General features: G+C 46.7%; 2 protein-coding genes across 5 annotated transcripts in view; one reads left to right on the top strand and one right to left on the bottom strand.

Moving 5' to 3' along the window:
- HNRNPH1 (heterogeneous nuclear ribonucleoprotein H1) overlaps nt 1-6534 on the top strand; it is a 10090-nt gene extending 3556 nt beyond the window's left edge. Inside the window, exons 2-10 of the mRNA XM_019661371.1 lie at nt 1-94; nt 1591-1729; nt 2670-2848; nt 2927-2998; nt 3076-3188; nt 3337-3472; nt 3870-3959; nt 4610-4702; nt 5790-6534. Of these exons, the coding sequence (XP_019516916.1) occupies nt 1-94; nt 1591-1729; nt 2670-2848; nt 2927-2998; nt 3076-3188; nt 3337-3472; nt 3870-3959; nt 4610-4702; nt 5790-5908 (1035 nt within the window). The 3' untranslated portion in view covers nt 5909-6534. The remainder of the gene's footprint in view (nt 95-1590; nt 1730-2669; nt 2849-2926; nt 2999-3075; nt 3189-3336; nt 3473-3869; nt 3960-4609; nt 4703-5789) is intronic.
- A 2249-nt stretch (nt 6535-8783) lies between these two features.
- Nucleotides 8784-19294, bottom strand: part of RUFY1 (RUN and FYVE domain containing 1) — a 51606-nt gene continuing 41095 nt past the window's right edge. For 3 of the 4 annotated variants that reach the window (XM_019661397.1, XM_019661400.1, XM_019661399.1), the window contains exons 13-18: nt 17616-17753; nt 16930-17059; nt 14541-14635; nt 11888-11936; nt 10412-10489; nt 8784-9276 (exon numbers count right to left, since the gene is read on the bottom strand). In XM_019661397.1, coding sequence (XP_019516942.1) covers nt 9133-9276; nt 10412-10489; nt 11888-11936; nt 14541-14635; nt 16930-17059; nt 17616-17753 — 634 coding nt within the window. In that variant the 3' untranslated portion in view covers nt 8784-9132. The remainder of the gene's footprint in view (nt 9277-10411; nt 10490-11887; nt 11937-14540; nt 14636-16929; nt 17060-17615; nt 17754-19294) is intronic. The other variant, XM_019661398.1, reaches the window with a different exon arrangement.

Genomic DNA, 19294 nt, shown 5'->3' with positions numbered 1-19294 from the left:
CCAAATAGTCCTGACACGGCCAATGATGGCTTTGTACGGCTTAGAGGACTCCCCTTTGGATGTAGCAAGGAAGAAATTGTTCAGTTCTTCTCAGGTATGTAGTCGTGTTTGTTGCTGAGCAGTGAGTTCCGGCTAGCTTCTGGCAACGTGATTTAATAGACCTTAAGGTTGAGTAGCTTAGATGTTTAAATAGGTTGTGAGTATATGCAGGTTGATTAATGTTTTCTTCTTCCTGGAGACCTTCAAATAATTTAAGCCCATCTTAAAGGTGGAAATTAAGTACTTCCAAAATTCTAACTTTGCCTATATTTATAGTTTTGTAGTTCAGAGTAGATCTTAAGAGGATTGTCCTCAACAGCTTAACTTTTCCTCACAATGCTGTTCAGCAAAAGTACTTCAAGTCAAAGGTAAGATCCCTTAACGTTAGATTAGTATATGAGTTAGGTGGTTGTAATTTATGGCAGATGTCTGTGTAAGACACATTGGGTCGTGGGAGCAGAAATGTCTAATGGTCTAATTCTCTATGCAGAAAAACTATTATGGAAGCAACTGATTTAGCCAGGGAATTAATAAATTTAGCCTAAGTGTAAGTTGAATGTATAGTCTTAGAATCTGAAATACAGAAAGTGTTTTGAAATTGTTCTGGGCCTAAAGTATTTGAATGTTTTTATGCTGAAGAGCTGATAAAAATTGCATGTTTAGCAGAATGTTAGACCATGTATCTTATACTATTACTTGATATTCATGATGTAATAAACTGGAATTAACAAGAAATCCTTTCATGGTTTAGTGTAGTATGTATTAAAATCCTGACTTAGATATGTATCAAGTCCTATATTTTGCCAGAATTTTTGAAATCTAGTCTGTTTTGATTGTTTTGTCTAAATTGGTGAGAATTGAATGCTATCTGTCAACGTTAAATATGAACATAATTTCATATCTTCTAGGAAAGTGCTTTAAGCCCTTTTTGTAAGCTTGGGAAAGTATCCACGGAAAGGATTTTTCATAGACGGAATTTCCAGAAGTGAATCATACTACTGTTAGATCATAAGAGTGCATGCTTGTGCTGTGTAGATCAGTTGTTTGTTGAAAGTTTAGATTGTGTGTTTGTCAATGATATTACTTAAGCAATGTTTCAATTTGTATATGCAATGTTTAAATGTGTAAATTTTTTTGTACTTGAAGTTCCACTAACTTAAAACATTGAAGTATAAAATAAGGTAAAAGGTGTGTCTTGAATTTAGTAAAACTGTTGTATTTAATGCTTGAAACTTTATTAAATTCTTGTATAATTCTCAATATTAAGTTGCAATAGATTAAGTGTTCATAATTGTTTAATTCTTAATGCATTCTGTGTCCAGCAAGTATTTTTTAATATACTGTGCCATGGGGTGTGTTAAGAATTGAGTTATACTTAGTAATAATGGAACTTCATATTACTGCAATGCATATTTAAAAAGTACTTGTTGAAAACATACCGTTCGCCTAAAGTTAAAATTCTGGTTTATTTAAAGCTATAAGAAGAATCATTTCTGGGCTTGTGATGTTAATATTGCCCCCCTACTGGGGTTATTTGTCCTTGGGTTGAAGGGTTGGAAATCGTGCCAAATGGGATAACATTGCCGGTGGACTTCCAGGGGAGGAGTACGGGGGAGGCCTTCGTGCAGTTTGCTTCACAGGAAATAGCTGAAAAGGCTCTAAAGAAACACAAGGAAAGAATAGGGCACAGGTGGGGATGGATGGTTGGTTGGATTTGTCACTTTTCTTATGGTAAAGAATTAAATCCATATTCTCTCTGCTTAGAAGGAAGAAGTTAATCTGTTTTCTAGTCCCAATTGATGTTTGGCCACAATTTTCAAACTTTTCTTATATCAAAGTCCCATCATGGATTCAGATGAAATTTTAGGTTTTAAAATTGTCTTCTGTTAAAATTTGGTCTACTTTACAAATTTGTAAGATTCCTAATTAATCCCAGTCAATGGAGTTGAGAGACTATGGCTTTAAAAAAATGTAATGCAAACCTGGCTTTAGCTGTAATAACACCCACCTAGTAAATTAATATTACCATAAGAAAATGTGATACTTTCTGATCTTGTTTTTAAAGTTGAAATGCAACAAACTTTTTCTTGCTGTATAAATATTCTGCATATGTATTAATAAGCATAGCTTTCAAGAAATTGTCACAAAAGGTTTTATTCTCTTTGCTTGTGACTATTTTTCATTGAAGCATGCGCTTACCTATGCTGAGTCCTACTAAAAGCATAGGCTGGGGTATTTATTGGCGAAAGGAAATGTGTAGTGTGGGCTGGACTGTTGGTGGAGGCTGGCTTTTTAGCCCACTTGCTATACATGCTGCCAAAAGATTTAAGACATGAAATGTTGAAAGTTGAGTGGAATTCTTCCCTCCTAAAACAATTTACAGTACTCCTCTACCCCTAAGGTTGGGCTCTTTGCCTTAGAGGAGTGAGTTTTCTATAAAGTTTACATGAAATTATCTTACAATTGAGTGAATTTCTGGTCATTGCCTATGCAAATATAAGAAATCTGGCTTTAAATATTAGTCAGTTTCATGGCTATGACTACATTGTTTTCTTGTGTAACTAAATACCTGTATGACATGAACTAATGTTTTCTCTCCCTATCCCCTTTCCTCGTGAACAATGCTTTAGGTATATCGAAATCTTTAAGAGCAGTCGAGCTGAAGTTAGAACTCACTATGATCCACCACGAAAGCTTATGGCCATGCAGCGGCCAGGTCCCTATGACAGACCTGGGGCTGGCAGAGGGTATAACAGCATTGGCAGGGGAGCTGGCTTTGAAAGGATGAGGCGTGGTGCTTATGGTGGAGGTATGTGAGAATATGCAGGCATCAGGGGGTGGTTCTTGGTGTATTTTCATTTGATTGATTGTACTTTTTGTCTTCCAGGTTATGGAGGCTATGATGATTATAATGGCTATAATGATGGCTATGGATTTGGGTCAGATAGATTTGGAAGAGGTAAGGTAAGAATTGAATTTCTCAACTGAAGGATACTGACACTCTTGTCCATCTAGACCTCAATTATTGTTTTTCAGGAATGTCTGACCACAGATACGGGGATGGTGGCTCTACTTTCCAGAGTACAACAGGACACTGTGTACACATGCGGGGATTACCTTACAGAGCTACTGAGAATGACATTTATAATGTAAGATGAATTCATAAGTTGGCTATGTCAGTATAGCAGTAGTACACACTTGGTTATTTTGCTTAAGTGAAACAGCATGTTATAAATTTTACAAGTTTTTGTAACATTAGAAAGTTGATTTTGATTCTCTGAAACACCTTGTGTTTAGTTTTTCTCACCGCTCAACCCTGTGAGAGTACATATTGAAATTGGTCCTGATGGCAGAGTAACTGGTGAAGCAGATGTTGAGTTTGCAACTCATGAAGATGCTGTGGCAGCTATGTCGAAAGACAAAGCAAATATGCGTAAGTGTGATTTAAGTATCTTGGGGACTCGACAGGTGATTGTGTAATAGAGGACAAGTAAGGATGTATGAGAAGTTTGTTTGCTGTGATAATAGGTTAGCTCTTGTTAAAAACAAAGTTTGGGTTTCTTAAATTAGTGTAACTGAAAAGGGATTTGATACGAACATTGACTTGAGGTATATCCTTAATTAAAAAGCAATTTAGGTGAATGTTTAAAACAAAAGGCGAGTTTTTGGAAGCTGCATAGTTAAAGCAAACCACTTGAGAGAAGCAACTAGAATTTTTTTTTTTTACCAAAGTATTCGAAGTTCACAGATCTACTTGTATAAGAACTTAGTGCTTATCTTGTTTTCTTTCACCAACAAACATTTTTCAAATTTTTTTTTTCTCATTTCAGAACACAGATATGTAGAACTCTTCTTGAATTCTACAGCAGGAGCAAGCGGTGGTGCTTATGGTAGCCAAATGATGGGAGGCATGGGCTTGTGTAAATATCGTTAGTTTTTTTAAAAACCAAACCATATCTATATAAGTCAATTATATAAGTTAAGTTAATTTGTATTTAGTGAGTTTAGTATAATTAAGTTAGACAAAGGAAGTTTTGATTTGAATTTTGTGCCTGGCTTACTTAAATCTTTGTGAGTAACATAAAACTGCTTAGAATAGATAACTAGTTTTAAGTACTTTTGGGGGAGGGCACTATAGAAAGTAGTTGAATTGTCTATAAAGTATATATCTAAAATTAATACTTCGTGAAAAGCACAGGATCAAAATAACTAAAATTCCTGGGCATAATTAGGTGTTCATTGATACATGTGTATTGACATAGCCTTATTATATCATTATGGGGAACAACCCCACTAAATCCATTTAAGCAGTTTCATAAGGTCTCAAAATGCCTCTATGGAATCATGTGGAATTAGTCCTGCTGATGTATACTGTTGGCCAGTTGGTTTATAAATGTTGGACTAGCTTACGTAATGAACAGAAAGGTAGTCTGGTCATAGAAAATAGGCAAAGAGTAATAGTAATGTAAGATCAAGACTGGAAAATCATAGGTGTAGAATTACAAGCCCGGTACCACCAGGTACCACATTACATAGGGAACAAGGTTCTAATATTCTCTTAACTTAACAGCAAATCAGTCCAGTTACGGGGGCCCGGCCAGCCAGCAGCTGAGTGGAGGTTATGGAGGCGGCTATGGCGGCCAGAGCAGCATGAGTGGATATGGTAAGCGTGTTTTTAAATATACTTAGAATAAGTTTTAGGCAGGTTTCTTTAGTTGGGGGGAATATGCAGGCTCCTTTTGGTAAAATTGGGGGTTATTAAATGTATGCTTTTGATCCTAATATAACTTTTTAATAGCTTAATTTTGAGAACCAATCATTGGGTGGGGGAAATGTTCTATCAATTAGTTATTGTTGCAACTTGGAATAATGTTGAGCCAGAAAACATCTGCCTCCATTTATTAAGACATTAAAATAGTTCACTTTTTCTGTCTTGGTTAACATTAAATCCATTTTAGATGGAGGGAGAATTTAAAATAGTAAAATGGTGGTTGGGTTCAGGACCGTATTTACTAGTCAGTTAACCTAGGATTGGTTTTATTTATTAATTATTTTTTCAATTGGTCTAAAGAATGGTGATTTTTGGTATTATAGTCTTACCCTACAAAATCCTTTTGCAGACCAAGTTTTACAGGAAAACTCCAGTGATTTTCAATCAAACATTGCATAGGTAAATATTTTCTCAAAAAATATAAATTTCCAATAGCAAATACTGATGTTGTGATAACACTATTTCTATAGCAGTCAATGGCTCTGACTTAACTCCATAGAGGCTGCCATTTTGGGCACAGTGAGCTGCCTTTAAGTCCCACTATGTTGTCTCACTTCCTGCCCACCATGAATAGGAAAAGCAAGATACTGCCCCTGTGCTCCTATTCATACATGCCATTTGATGGACACATTGTGAATGCTTATGGTAAAAATTTTTTTTAAATGCCTTGTTTAGCTGTAAAAACACCAAGTAATTTTGCAATTTTTGAAAAACACTAGTTTTCCTTTAAACTTATTTCCACGTGGATCCTGAAGCATCTGCTTAAATGATAGCACAAGAGTCTGGCAAGTTGGTACTGCAGAGAAAAGGGATTGAGAGTTGTTTGGAGTTGGGGTCCCCTTTCCCAAACATGCTTCTCGCCACTTGGACAGCAGCCATTTGTACTCGTATACTTTTTCAACTTTTTCCTGGAATGCTTTATTTTACTTGCCTGGTAAAGTGATCCTTCTCCTGACTTATCAAATTGATCTCTCTGCAGGCAGCCAAGGAGCAGTGAGCAGCAGCTACTACAGTAGCGGAAGCCGTGTATCTGTGGGCGTGAACGGAATGGGAGGGATATCTAGTGTGTCCAGTATGAGTGGGGGGTGGGGAATGTAACCAGCCCCAACACTGACACCTAGGCTACATTTTTTAAAGGAAACAAAACTTAAGTTTAACAGTTTTGCAATACCAGCTTGTGATTTATGCTTACCCTAAGTGGAAATCAAGATTGTTTTAAAGACTTAAGGTTCAGTATTTTTGAACACAAACATTCATCTAGGATGTAACAACTAAGTTGAGTATAACTGTTAAACAATTTTTAGCTTTTCTCAAGTTAGTTCTATTGTAGGATGTACTTAAGCAGTAAGTGTATTTAGGTTAAAGCAGTTGAATTATGTTAAATGTTGCTCTTACATTACATTGAACACTTTGGGTACATGTTGAAAGACATGCTTTTTTGTAAAACTCAGAATAGGAGCTGTGTCTACAATTAAAAGTGAAACATTTGGCATGTTTGTTAATTCTAGTTTCATTTAATAACTTCTAAGGCACGTAAGTTGAAGCTTTTTTTAAGTTAATAGGGAAAATTTGAGACGCAATACGAATACTTTAGGATTTTGGTCTTGGTGTTTGTATGAAATTCTGAGGCCTTGATTTAAATCTTTCATTGTATTGTGATTTCCTTTTTAGGTGTATTGCGCTAAGTGAAACTTGTCAAATAAATCTTCCTTTTAAAAACTGCACTTTGTCTTGTCTATGCTTCAGTGTCATGTGGACTGTTTCTTGGTGCTCTATTCCTGCCTGGGGCGTAGGTGACAGTGGCCCACGTCTCTGGCTGTGGCAGAGAGGCTCGGCAGTTGGGGCTGGCATGTAGATGTCTTCAGACTTTCCTGCGATACACCTGAAGGTAAACAGCTTTGGGGCCGTGTGGAAGGGCTGTGTGTGGCCTGGCTGCACAGATCCTGGTCTGCACTGCCTTCGACTTGATAAAGCATTTACATAAAGCAGAGGCGGAAAATGCCCTCCCTGCATGCTCTGCATGTGCATGGGGGCTCCAGGCATGGCTGAGAGAAGTGCCAGAGGCCGGTGGCTAGGCGCTGCCCTGCCAAACCGGATGGCATCTGGAGTTTGGCTTATATGAGGTGTCTTGCAAGGCAACTCTTAGAAGGCTTTCAAATTGAGGTTTGAATCTTTATATTTTTGTCTCATTACTAAAGATCAAGTCCACTTGAGAGCAAAATTCATTTCTCAATAAAGCTCTTAAGGTGAAAGACCGTGTATTGGAGAGTAGAAGTGACTGGTTTAAATAAGATTTGACATTTGCTAGGAAATATGCCAGCATTAGCAAGTTAAAGGTGTCTCAACACTCGTCTGTAGAACTTAAGAATTTGAGCTTCAGACAACAGGCTGTACTGTTTGAAGCCTGGTGTGTGTGCATCTTACTTGCTGTGACTGCTGAAGGGTTTCTCGTTTCTGGATGAGAGTGGTGGGTGCACTTGATTGTAATAGTGTAGGTGGCAGCATGGCACAAAGATGGGAGTGAAGGCCATGCAGACCCTCCTGCCCTGCTGCACGCCCTCTGCTGGCAGGTGCTGCTTCATGCTCGGCTTCACATAGCTGTTGGCACTTGGAATGTGTCCTGCTGCTTGTCCCACAGGTTTAGGGTGCAATGATCCTTGGGAGACAGTGTGAGCACTGGTGGTGAGCTGTGCTCCAAACCTGGTACTGCTGCTGCCATTTTGGCTGAGGCACCCTGTGTCTTGATTGAGATACTTGGTGTTGAGAAGGTTTAAGGAGGGTCCCTCCCCGAGGTCCTTCAGTTTTCATATAGGGACCATTTTTGTTGAAAAACATGGAGGAATGGGGGACTAGAAGTAGGAAGGCTAATAAGCTAATCCAGAACCATTTGACGTTTGAAAAGGGAATCTAGAACCGCTCTGATTCTTAGGAACCCTGCGTTCCATGGACCAGCATCTTCACCTGGGAGCTTGTTAGGGATGACTGGACCCTCCCCCCCAGGTAATCAACCTATGAACTGACGCTTGAGCAGCACTGCCTTAAGACCATCTCCCTCATTGCCTAGCTAGGGAGAGGCTGCCAAGACCAGAGGGTTCCAAAGCTCAGGTGCATGTTTGATGTCTGAGCAGGAAAGTTCTCTTCCATTCAGCTAAGGCCTGATAACTGGCATGGGGGTTCTTTGTGAATAATGGTTGTTGAACATTTGTTGCCTGGGGGTGGGGTGGGTTGGTGAGGGTGGCAGAAGAAAACAGGTGTGACAGGGAAGAGGATGGTGTTGTGGTGGGGATGTCATGCTGCCTGAGCTGTCATTCTGAAGTAGGGAGGTACTGCCTACTTCGTTTTGTATGTGCAGATGAGTGCTAAGGCTCTCAGCAGGCTGGAGTCCACATTGGGTGCATTGAAAACAAGGTACAGATACTTGATGCCAAACCACTTTGGTTAGTGCAGCAGGCTGTAAATGGGCCCTGAATGAGATCTGAAGAGCTCAGGTTAAGTGAGGGGAAGGGAGGGGACCCTGTTGCAGCCTGAAACCCACAGCTTGGAAGAAACATGGCTTTGGAAGCCTGACTAGTCAGAACAGCATTAGTTTTGGTTCTGTCTGGAGGAGGGGCTCCAGAGGAGGAAGACTTGGCCAGTTTTCACAACCCACGGGTAACCCTGGTCCTGGCACTGCTGAATTTCAGATCTCAGATCCCGCAGGAGCTTCCCCATAGGTGGCTCCATCTGTCACCACCTGTCAACTCCCCACTATGTAAAGTCACTTTCTCTGTGCCCGTTAATGGACTTAGTATGGCTGGAATTGTCCTTGGCTCACCTGGGCAGAACATAACCTATACCCCAGTACCCAGCAGGTTCCTAGGCTGTCACTTCAAACACAGCCACCAAAGGGCCTTTTGTCCTGGAATGGGGTTGGGGTTTTGCCCTGAGGTGTCCTACACCTCTGAACTCGACACAAACTCCTACATTTCTGCACCAGGATTAAAAAATGATTTTATTGCAGGGTCATTGTTCATGGTGTGGAATGGCACATCTTTAGACTGAAGCAGGGAAGTACACTGGGCAGTGGAGGAGGAACGGATTACTCACTGCACTAGTATGACTGCTGCCAAGTAGGTTAATTCTTTGAAAAGGGAGAAATGATAGTAGCAGAACCATGACCTGTAACCAGTGATGTAGCCTAGCCAAGTGAGAAGGAAGTTTGAATCCAGAGTTCATTCCAGACAGCTCTGAGAGGGAAGGCTGCAGCCTTGGCCTGCTGTATTCGAGGATCACATCCTTTTCTTTGCTCCGCACCCCTGGACAGCCTGTGCTGTCCCCAGGCCCTAGGAGCCAGTGGAGGAGCAGCCCTGCAGGAGCAGGGTGTGGCAGCTGTCACATACGCGCACGGGCTTGGGGTAGGAGGGCAGGGCCAGCTCGTTGCTGGAGCACGTGTTGCAGAAGATATGGCCACAGTTTCGGCAGTGGTGCTAGAGGACAGAAAAGCAGCATCACAGGACGTCAGTCTCCCCAGGGCTGCACAACCCCTCCCCAGAGGCAGGTACCAGTTTGGAAGGGCTTCTAAACTTTGGTGTTTGCATTTATATTCCTGTAAAGCCCATGGAATGTTGGTGGGGTGGGCACTCGCAGGAGTAAGGTTACTGGATTTAAAAAGCCTGTGTCATTCCGTGACGGTTGCTCCACAGGCCCCTCCCGAGGGGTCTTGCTTGGTAAACAACTGCCATGAACCTTGGGCATGGTGCACAGCAGACACCTGTGCAACCTCTGCTCTGGGCTCTACGTCACTTCTGCCAACCTGCCACCCACATCCAGGTGTGGGGACAACCAGGCCTGTGGAGCCTCAACTTCCAGCAGGCCTTGTGAACAAGGCAGCCTCAGGACGGCTGTTTCTATTGGGTTGTCGGAAAAGTCATGACGTATCTTTTCTATGTTTTTCTTTGCAAAAATGCATCATGACTTTTCTGACAACGCAATAGTTCTGACTAAAATTTGGGAGAAGTTTCGCTTCTCCCAATGTGAACATGCATCCACATAGTATTGGCTGGGGTGGTGGTGGCAGTGTGACAGGCATTTCCCCCTTTTAGTAAAGACTCCAAATTTTGCTTGTGGTCTGTACCCTGCCCCATCCTGCCCACCTGGTCAGTCACGGCCCTGTCACTCATGGACCAAAGGCTGGGTCCAGGACCTTCTGTCCTTGGAATGTGAAGGCAGATTTGCGGGGAGTGAGTGGCCTGGGAGTTTTTGGTGCCACTTCGATGCCTGCCCTGAGACCTGCTGCCCGTAGGTTCCCCATAGATCCTGTTTTTGACTAACTTAGGCAGATTTTGGTTCTGTTGTTTACAAAGAATTTTCAATGATACATTCACCTAAGACCTCTTCTGCACACAAGCAATCCCAACTCCCAAAGAAATCTGCCAATCATTGAAAGGGCTGGTGGGGACAGGGCCTGTGACTGACTGACCAGGGCCCCCAGAAAAGGGTGCAGGCGAGAAGCCGTCTGGATGGGCCATCAGTTCAGCGAGGGCCTTTCCCAAAGCCAGAGAAAAGGGAGTCGCGGCGGGGCGCTGACTGGCCCCTGGGTGAGTGCGGAGGCCAGCCACATACCTTTCTCCGGGAAATGGAGAACTCCTTCTCACACTGCTTACAGTGTGTTGCTTCATCGTCTTTCAGCCAAGTGTGGCCCTAGGAGGAAACAGTGATGGCTTGGCTCCTGATGGACCTTTAGCCCGGCATCCACTGTCCCTTCCTAATGGCACCTGGGTTCCTTTTGAGGGACTGCCTTTTGTGCAGCTGATGTGTCCTCACAGGACTGCCTCCACCTGACCACAGCCAGAGCTCCCTCCGGGCTGCAGACTGGGCCCCGCCCAATCTCTGCATGCTGCCCCCGGGGCCTCTGGTTAGCCTGAGACTCCCCCACCCCTTCTGTAAACAGGATCTGGTGCTTGCAATCCCAGCCCTGGCTGACACCCTCCAAGTGGCTCCTGACTTGGCAGGAGGGTGGAGGGCCAACCCTGTTGGCCAGACTACAACGGTCTGCCACAGTGGTCCCTGCCAAGACAGAAGGCTACGTGCCACGGAGCCGGGAAGCCCCTGCCACACGCACCAAGTGCCAGATGCCCAGAGAAATGCAGGAGGCGCAGGGGTCTCCATTCTGTAGAGGAGGCAACTAACTGTGGCTTCGAAAGAGGTGCTAGTCTTGTGTTGTGACTTCTGTCCCCTCTGGCACTGAGAGTACTGTGCAGTGCTGGAGACACACCATCAGCTCAGCAGTTATATCAAAGGAGCTTTCACTCTGCCAGGGAGGGTAAAATAAATGGACGGTAACTCTAAGTCCAGGTGCTGGTAGGTGCCATCACCTTTTGCTGCCTCTGACCTGTGTGCACTTGGGAGGTGAGTTGCCCAGTCATTAGGTCTCTGCTCCAATGCTTGCTGGAGGTTGCCTGGCGAAGTGGCTGCCAAGCAGCTGCCGTCACAGAGGTGAGGCCCAAGGGCTGAAGCCCCGCCACAGGTGGGCCGTCCCTTCTCTGAACTACCCTGGGAGGGGGGCAGCTGGGGTGTCTGCCCTTCCTTTCCCACTGGGTCACCTGGTCCTGCTGTGACCCAGTGCAGGCGCCAGGCTGGCCTGCTTGGGTGGGGACATTTGTCGTCCCCAAATGGTCCAGACACTTAACCTGCTCAGGGCTTCTGTGGCCCCCAGAAAGGGCACGGGCACTGCCGCGGGGCAGGGTGACCTCTGGCCCCTCACCTGGAGGAAAAGGTCTCGCTCTTAATATTACAAAAAATCCCCAGACCTCTCTCTGCCACCTTTGCTTCCTTCGTTAGGGCACCTGTGATCTAGGCCTGCTGTCATTACAGCTGATGGCAGAGAACAGGACAGAAGCCCTAGGTTCCAGCTGGGGCCTGCCACTTGTTGACATAGAGTGACATGGCTCTGAGCAGCATTTTATCTGTAAATGACAAGAACCACCACCTCAAGCACACACTTCCCCACTGTTGGGAGAAAACCCAGGTGCATACAGGGTGTTACGGGGACAGCCACAAGGAGCAGTTCTCAGGCTAATGACATGGATAATTCAGTACCTTCAGTGCCCTATTGACTTCTTTGATGTCTTCCATCTTCAGCTTTGACCTTAAAAAAAGGAAAGACCATTCACAGCAGTGAGAGGGGCTCTTAAACTCTAACAAAAAGAAACTCGCAGCCGTTGGCTTTGTGAGGAACCTGAGGTTCTAAAATGGTTTCCACCTTTTTCTAATTCCAGAGTCACCTCATCTATTGGCTCACGTATGCTGCGGTCTGAGGCTGTGTCTGTGGACTGAATCTGGCCAAAAACAGACTGTTTAGCCTGCAAGGGTTGAAAATGACTTTGAAATAATTTTAGTCATTTGAAAATCGAGAATTACCCGAGAAGCCCAGGTTTCTGGCTTCTCTGGGTAACCATTCTTGCATGTGACATGTACTTGGCGTGTGTGGGGTTGTGGCGCTCAAAGGTCCATCGGGAGCTCTTCCTGGCCCCTTCCCTGCTGCCTGCTCTGTCTAGAACATTCAGGCTCAGAGGTCATGGGCATTTGTTCTTGCTCAATTCTTGTTAATAAGAACTCATTAGTTGTCTGCATAAAAGACAGGACTGAACACTGTCTAAACTGGCAGAATTAAACCAGATAAAATGAAACACTGTATTTGTAACTTGGGGGGTAATGATCTGAGCCCTCTCTTAAAAGCTGTCAGTGGATTGCCGAAGGGTCAGCGTGTCAGGGCTCTGACACAGGCTAGACTTCTGGGGAGGGCTCAGGAAACCGAGTATCAGGGCCTTGGGAAACCCTGTGGCCTTCAGGAACGACTGCGGGCGCTTCCTTTCCTCCTACCTGCTGTGGAAGAAGACCAGAGGCTGCCGGGGACGGACAGACCCTGGAGCCAGGTCAAAAGGGCAGCCTGGGTGCACGAGAGCTTCCCTGGGAAGTACAACTTAGGAAGAACCCAGATGTTCCCGCAACAGCTGGGCAGCTGTGTCTGTACCGGGTGGGGCTCTGAGGACAAGCTTTGCCTTCTCTGGTCACCTGGTGTGGGCTCGTGAGGACGAGTGGAAACAGCACAGAGGCAACCCTATGGGCAGCCCTGCCTATGCTGCACAGCCCGGCTGAGGGGCATTCTGCAGCTGGTCAGGCTGCAGTGGGGGGCTACCAAGAGCAGGGGTTCCTTTTCCAGATTAGGGCCCCCATGACAGGAGGGTGCTCTCTGACTCTGCTCGCCAGCTGTTCAATGTGAAGAGCACAGGCAGGAGGGAAAATGGCGATAGCTAGTGAGAAGGGGGCGCGCGCTGGGCCACAGCACACCACGCCCGGGGTGTTCCTCCCTACCTCTGAATGTGACTGCAAACCCAAGGAGCCAGCTGTGTACCAGCTTCCACACCTGGTGCTAGTCTCAGATGCCCTCAGAGCTTGCCTGTGCTTCAAGATGGGGTGGACACCTGGCTGTGCCCACTCCAGGAGCCCCTCAGGCAGGGACAGGAGAGGCAGCAGGCAGGCCTCAGGGTGGAAGGGGGGACAGGTCAGTAGCCCTGAGCCAGTCTAGAAAGACACGGTGAGTGGGGCAGGGTCTTCATCTCATTCCCACCAGGCCACGCATTTCCTTTCTTACTAATATTAATACTTTTGTGGGCCGGCCTAGAGCACTGCTTTATCTAGACTTTGCAACTTTCCAGACTGAGGAAAACCGGAAGATGGTACACATCTGTGTCTCACTTCAGTGTGTTTCTAGTTTATTCTCATGTTAGTCCCCCCTCTGGACCTTTCTGGTCACTGTGTATTCAGCGCTGGGCCTGAGCCCAGGCTGTGCTGGTCACGAGTCTCCATCTCTTTGGTCACCGTCCTTATTTCAGGACTCAGGTGGGAGCAGTGAGTCAACTTGGGGTCCTTGTGGGAGCGATGCAACAAGAGGAACTTGCGTTCCTATTTGAGACGGCCTTGCTGGGCACCATTCTGTCCCAGTGTGGGCCAGACCCACCTGTCAGGTAAGCAACAGACAGAATAACAGAGGTGGGAGATAGAGACTAATTCTTGATGGCTTTTTTTTTTTTTTTTTGCTTAAGCCAGTTTAAGTAGGATTTCTGTCAGTTGCAACTAAGAATCCTGACTCATAAGGGGACAAAGCTGCCCACTGGGTTTGGAAATGCAATGATTACACAAAGGGACAAGTTCCACAATCTGCAGTGTCACCCATCAGACTGTCCCGACAGGACAGGAACACCAGGGAGAGCTGTCAGGTTGAAGGGTAGACAGAACTGCCAGAGCGTGCTCCTTCAGCACCGCCAGGCACACAGACAGGCTGGCGGGTGAGTATCCGGTCCTGACAAAGGCAGGCGTGCCGTGGCTGGCTGCAGTTCCCAACCCACAGTGCTGCCCATGGTCTGACTGCAGGCTGAACAAGTACTGCGTTCAGCACCCCTCTGGTTCTGGTCCCCTTGAGACCTAGATACTGTAAGTGAACATGAGGGTTCCAGTCACTAGAAAAGAATATTCTTAACAAATTAATTAAATCAGCAGTGTCCCCAAGGCTTGACTTCCTGGGGAGGGGGTCACCCTTGGACAGCTGGCAGGCCTCCCTGACTGGTTCTCCCTCCTGACAACAGGACATAGGTTTGGGACTCGAGTCATGTGGTGGGCAGGCTGGTGTGACTATGGGGAGGGAGGCCGAGTGGCCCTGATGCTGGCGCTGGTGAGGGGGGCAGGTTCTTACTGGCTGAGATGCAGTCCCATTTCCTGGAGGGCTTGCTCCTGCTCATCACAAACCTTCTGTAACTCTGTCTTCTCGTCCTGGAGCTCCCGCAACTCCTAAAATGAACAAATCAGATGACTGATGCAGAATTGAGTCCTTTTTTATAAGGTTTAGTAATCACAGCAACAAGCAGATCAGAATGTTTTTTAAGAGCTAAAGGCAGTTTTGTTGTGTTAGCCTCATTCAAGACGGTGATTTCATGGGTTACTTCTCATTAGCTAACTTCTCTAGAACAGGCAATGGGAAGGGGAGGTGGCTCTGCAGTGGGGACAGTGACCTGGGACAGGATGCAGCCATGTGCATCAGGCACATTCAGGACTGTCACCCTCACAGGGGAAATGAGGCTTGGCCTAGCTGAGTTTCTATTTAAAAGAAAACAAAACAAAAACCTCAAAAAACACACAATGAACCTTGTACAGAAATGAAGTTTGCATCCGTGAAGGCTCAGCTCTTTTTGGAAAGGGGTGGTCAAATTTCCTGGGGATGAATGAGCGAGTCAGATTTAGGCCAAGATCTAGGGTCTCATTGTGGCCGGAGCACGGCAAGACCTTCCGGAGGCCCTGAGACCCCACGTAGGAGCAGTGCACATGGGGAGTGAGAACCATGAGGGGACAATGTTGGTAACGTTGTGTATTCTGGGGCCAGTGCACTTGGAGGACACAGGCTGACAAGGGCAAAGATGAAGACCCAGAAAAGTAAGTGAGGTCCAGGGCTGACCATGGGCAGCAGTGGGGCATCCCTCCCTCCCAGCCATCCCTGGGCCTCCTGCCCCAGAGCCTGTTCACACAGGCCCACGGTACCCTGAGGCTTACTGGTGACGTTGGGCACGTCGTTTTATTTCTTTGTGTGTGGAGGGGAGAGGGTGTGGAATTAAAAACTTAGACCAAAGTACAGTAATACCTTGGTTTGCGAGCATAATTTGTTCTGGAAACAAACTACTCATATTGCAAGACATCGCTCGTTTACCACATTAAAATGGATTAGAAATGTTTGTTAGTCTTGCGGAACACTTGCAAACCACGTTGCTCACAATCCAAGGTTTTACTGTATTTTGAAGTGGAGTAAAAGGGGCATGTTCCACGACACTGTAGAACTTTCTAGAAGGCCTCTTCTGCCCTCTGTTTCCTCTCCTCCCTCTCCAAGCCTGAGTGGATCCCCACCCCTGGCCTAGTGGGTTCTCCCGCGAGGCTCTAGACACTTTCCAACAGAAATCAAAAGGGCCTTGCAGGCTCATTCAAATCGTGCAGCGGTACCCATTACCATGTTGACAACAAAACCCAGGTCTGGAAGGCTGCCCTGCCCCAAGGAGCCTCCTTCAGAGAAGGTAACGTGTGGGAAGGCCACCTGTGGCTTGGCGGTCCCCCGAGCCTGGTACCACCCCCACCAGGAGAAGCCATGGAGGCCAGGGACACCCTCCAGCTCTCCAGGCGGCAGCCAGCCCCAACCAGAAATGCCAGGCCCCTCGCGCCTTCTGGGGAGACAGCTGGTGATTTTATAGTAGGGGAAGAACTGCAGGCTAACTGAACTTCACGGGGTGTCCCACTCCACAGTGAGATGACAGTGCCGTGCTGGTACCCCCATTTCCCTGTTCTCTGAAGCTTCACCGCAGGATTTAGGCCACAGATGAGGTGAGGCCCCTGGAGGAGCAAGGTGACTCCAGGGAGAGACTAAGGGAGATTTAGGGCCCTAGTCCCATCAGCTTCCCGGGGATGGCCCAGACCAGGTGGCTCTTGGGACCCAGGATCCTTGGCCCCAGGAAGAGTGGCCGACCCACCTCCGGGGTGAAGGTGCTGACCATGTTTACTGGTTACTCCCAGTTTTCTCTCTTTCAAGCTCACCACCCATTCTCCACACAGTAGCTGGTGACGGTCTTAAAATGGCATGGGTCGTGCCCCTCTGACAGCCTCCTATGGGGCTCAGAAGAAAATCCAAACTCGTTCACCAGCTTTGAGAGCCCCAGTCGGCTCTGCTCACCTGAGGCCCCAGCCAGCGCCTCCTTCCTCGGCCCATCGCACTGCCGCCATGCTGCCTTCTTCTTCATGGTGACAGCTTCATACTTCCTGGGGTCTGCTCAAATCTCTGCCTGGCTATCCCTTGCTCATCCTTCAAGTTTCTGCCTGTCACGCTCTTCCCAGACCGCCCCCTAATTACTCTCTTCACAGCACTCATTACTGAGTCTCTGGTTTGCTCACTGGCTCTGATCTGTCTGCTTTTCCTCCTATAGCACAGGCTCCAGGGGCATGGGGACAGCACCCCCAGACCCCAAGCCGCTGGTGGTGGGGCCGGCCTCTTCAGCAGGACTTCCTAGAGATGCCAGAAGCCCTTTCCTTCAAAGGACAGGCCACCTTACCTTCTTTAATCCTTCTACTTGCTGTAGCTCTGCTTGGAGTAGAGACGAGTTATCTTTCTCATACTGTAATTCTCGCTGAAGGGCTTGTCTTTGCTCCTTTTCTGATTTCAGCTCTTTCTCTAGACTTGAGCTGTTGTCCCAAAGTGAATGTGAGTTAGTCTCAATGGGAGATTTTCATGGAAAACCCACAATCCCAGCCCAGTTCACTGCTCAGGAAATGGGGAATTCACAGGACTCTGAACTGCCACGTGAGCTCCAGACCCTTCAAGAAAGCATGGAAACAAGGTCCCCTCTCCCCCAGGGCCACCTGCACCTCTGTAAGAAAGATCAGGGACATGTGAGAGAAGGGGAAGAGCTCTCGGACACCCAGGAACACACCACAGTCCCCGCTGCCATGGGAGAGAGCACAGCGCTTATTCTGCCTTTTCCACCCTGGAGCCAGCTGACAAGGGAGGGTGCTCCGGGTCAGGGTGGGGACAAGGAGTGCATCTTGGCTGAGGGGCCCCGGGGAGGGTACAGAACCCCTTGAGGCTGGTTTCTCACTTGTGAGATGGGGAACGCAGACATCTCTCATCATCTGCCTTTTCACTTTTACTCGGCACACATGCTCTCATCCCAACTCTGCCTTGCAGGGGAACCCTGGAGTGGGCCACCGCGTCCCCCTCCACCGCCCCCACAGCACCTACCACCGCCCATGCAGCTGGGACAACTGCTGCTGCAGCGCACCGGTCCTGCTGCCCAGCTCCTGCTGCAGCGTGTGGCTGTGTGCCTCAGCGTCCTGCCTTGCCCGCTCCGCCTGCTGCACCCTAGACAGACGGGGAGAGCTGTGGGAAGGCCCAGGCCCCACAACTTGAGGAATGGACTGCTCACATTCATGCTGGTGTGTGTGTCTTATTTTTAAATGAGTATATGGTAATATTAACTGTGTGTGTGTGTGTGTGTGTGTGTACAGTTCCATGAGTTTCAGGCACCCTGGCCACCAGGACACAGCACAGTTCCATCACCCCAGGAAATGCTCTAGTGCTGCCCCCTGGAGCCACACCCTCTTGCTACCCCCCTGACCCCTGGCAACCACTGCTCTGCTCTGACACAATGGCTTTGTCGTTTTGAGAATGTCACAGAAATGGAATTATACTTCATATAACTTTTTTTTTTTTTAAAGATTTTATTGGGGAATTAGGGGAGGGGAACAGACAAGTTGCTGTCCTTTTGTTCTTCAGTCTAGTTGTGGAGGATGTCGCTTCACTGGCCCATGTTGGTATTATCATTGCACTCTTCCTGGGTGAGGCAGATCAGTCGCCGGCCTCTGAACGTCCACTCATGGCGGCTCACGAAAGTGCACTCCAGCTGCAGGCTAGCCACACTGCAGCATACGCCGTCACTGGCGACTCACAGCAGCCCAGCTCCCAAGCTGTTGTTCATTGTTTTAGCTGCAGAGGGCACAGTGTCACTGGCCCTAATGTGGGATCCGAACCGGGCCCTGCTGCTTAGAGCTGGCATCCCAAGCCAACTCTTAACCAACGGCGCCACTCGGCTGGCCCTACTTCATATAACTTTTTGAGACTGGCTTTTCTCTCTCAGAGTAGTATGGCTGAGATCAAGCCAAGCGTTTGTAACAATGGTTCATTCCTTCCTATGGCTGAGGAGTATTTCAGTGTATAGAGCCCTGGTTGGTTTATCCATTCCCCCGATGAAAGACATCTGAGATGCTTCTAGTTTTTGGCAATTATGAATAGAGCTGCTACAAACATTTGTGGACAGGTTTTCGTATGAATGTAAGTTTTTATTTCTCTTGGGTGAATAGCCAGGAGTGGGACTTGGGTCATATGGTAAGAGTATATTCAGCTTTATTGTAAGAAACTGTCTTCCAAAGCGGCTGCGCCATTTTGTAGTCCCACTGCTAACATATGTGCTTCAGCTGCCCCATGGCCTGGCTAGCATTTGGTGGTGATGTCATTAACAAAATACTTTGCAGCTCTAGTGTGTGCGGCAGCATCTGAGCGTGATTTAACGTGCACTTCCTCCTGGCTAGTGATGGGAGCATCTTTTCGTGCACTATTTGCCACCGTAAGTGGTGACGTGTCTGTTCAAGTCTTTTGTCCATTTTTAAACAAGACTGTTGGTTGAGCCCTGAGAGTTCTTGATATATTCTGGATACAAATCCTTTGTCAGACATGTGAGGTGCAAATTTTCTCCCAATCTGTAACTTATCTTTTTATTCTCTTAACCATGTCTTTCACAGAACACAAGTTTACATTTTGATCAAGTACAATTAATCAAGTTTTTCTCTAATGGATAATGCTTTTGTGTCATGTCTAAGATCTCTTTGTTTTTTTTTTTTTTTTTTTTTTCAGCATCTTAGCTG

This window comes from Hipposideros armiger, unplaced genomic scaffold, assembly GCF_001890085.2.
Source record: "Hipposideros armiger isolate ML-2016 unplaced genomic scaffold, ASM189008v1 scaffold_347, whole genome shotgun sequence".
Lineage (NCBI taxonomy): Eukaryota > Metazoa > Chordata > Mammalia > Chiroptera > Hipposideridae > Hipposideros > Hipposideros armiger.
Note: the sequence above shows the minus strand (reverse complement) of the source record. Positions and strands in the feature narration are given on the sequence as shown.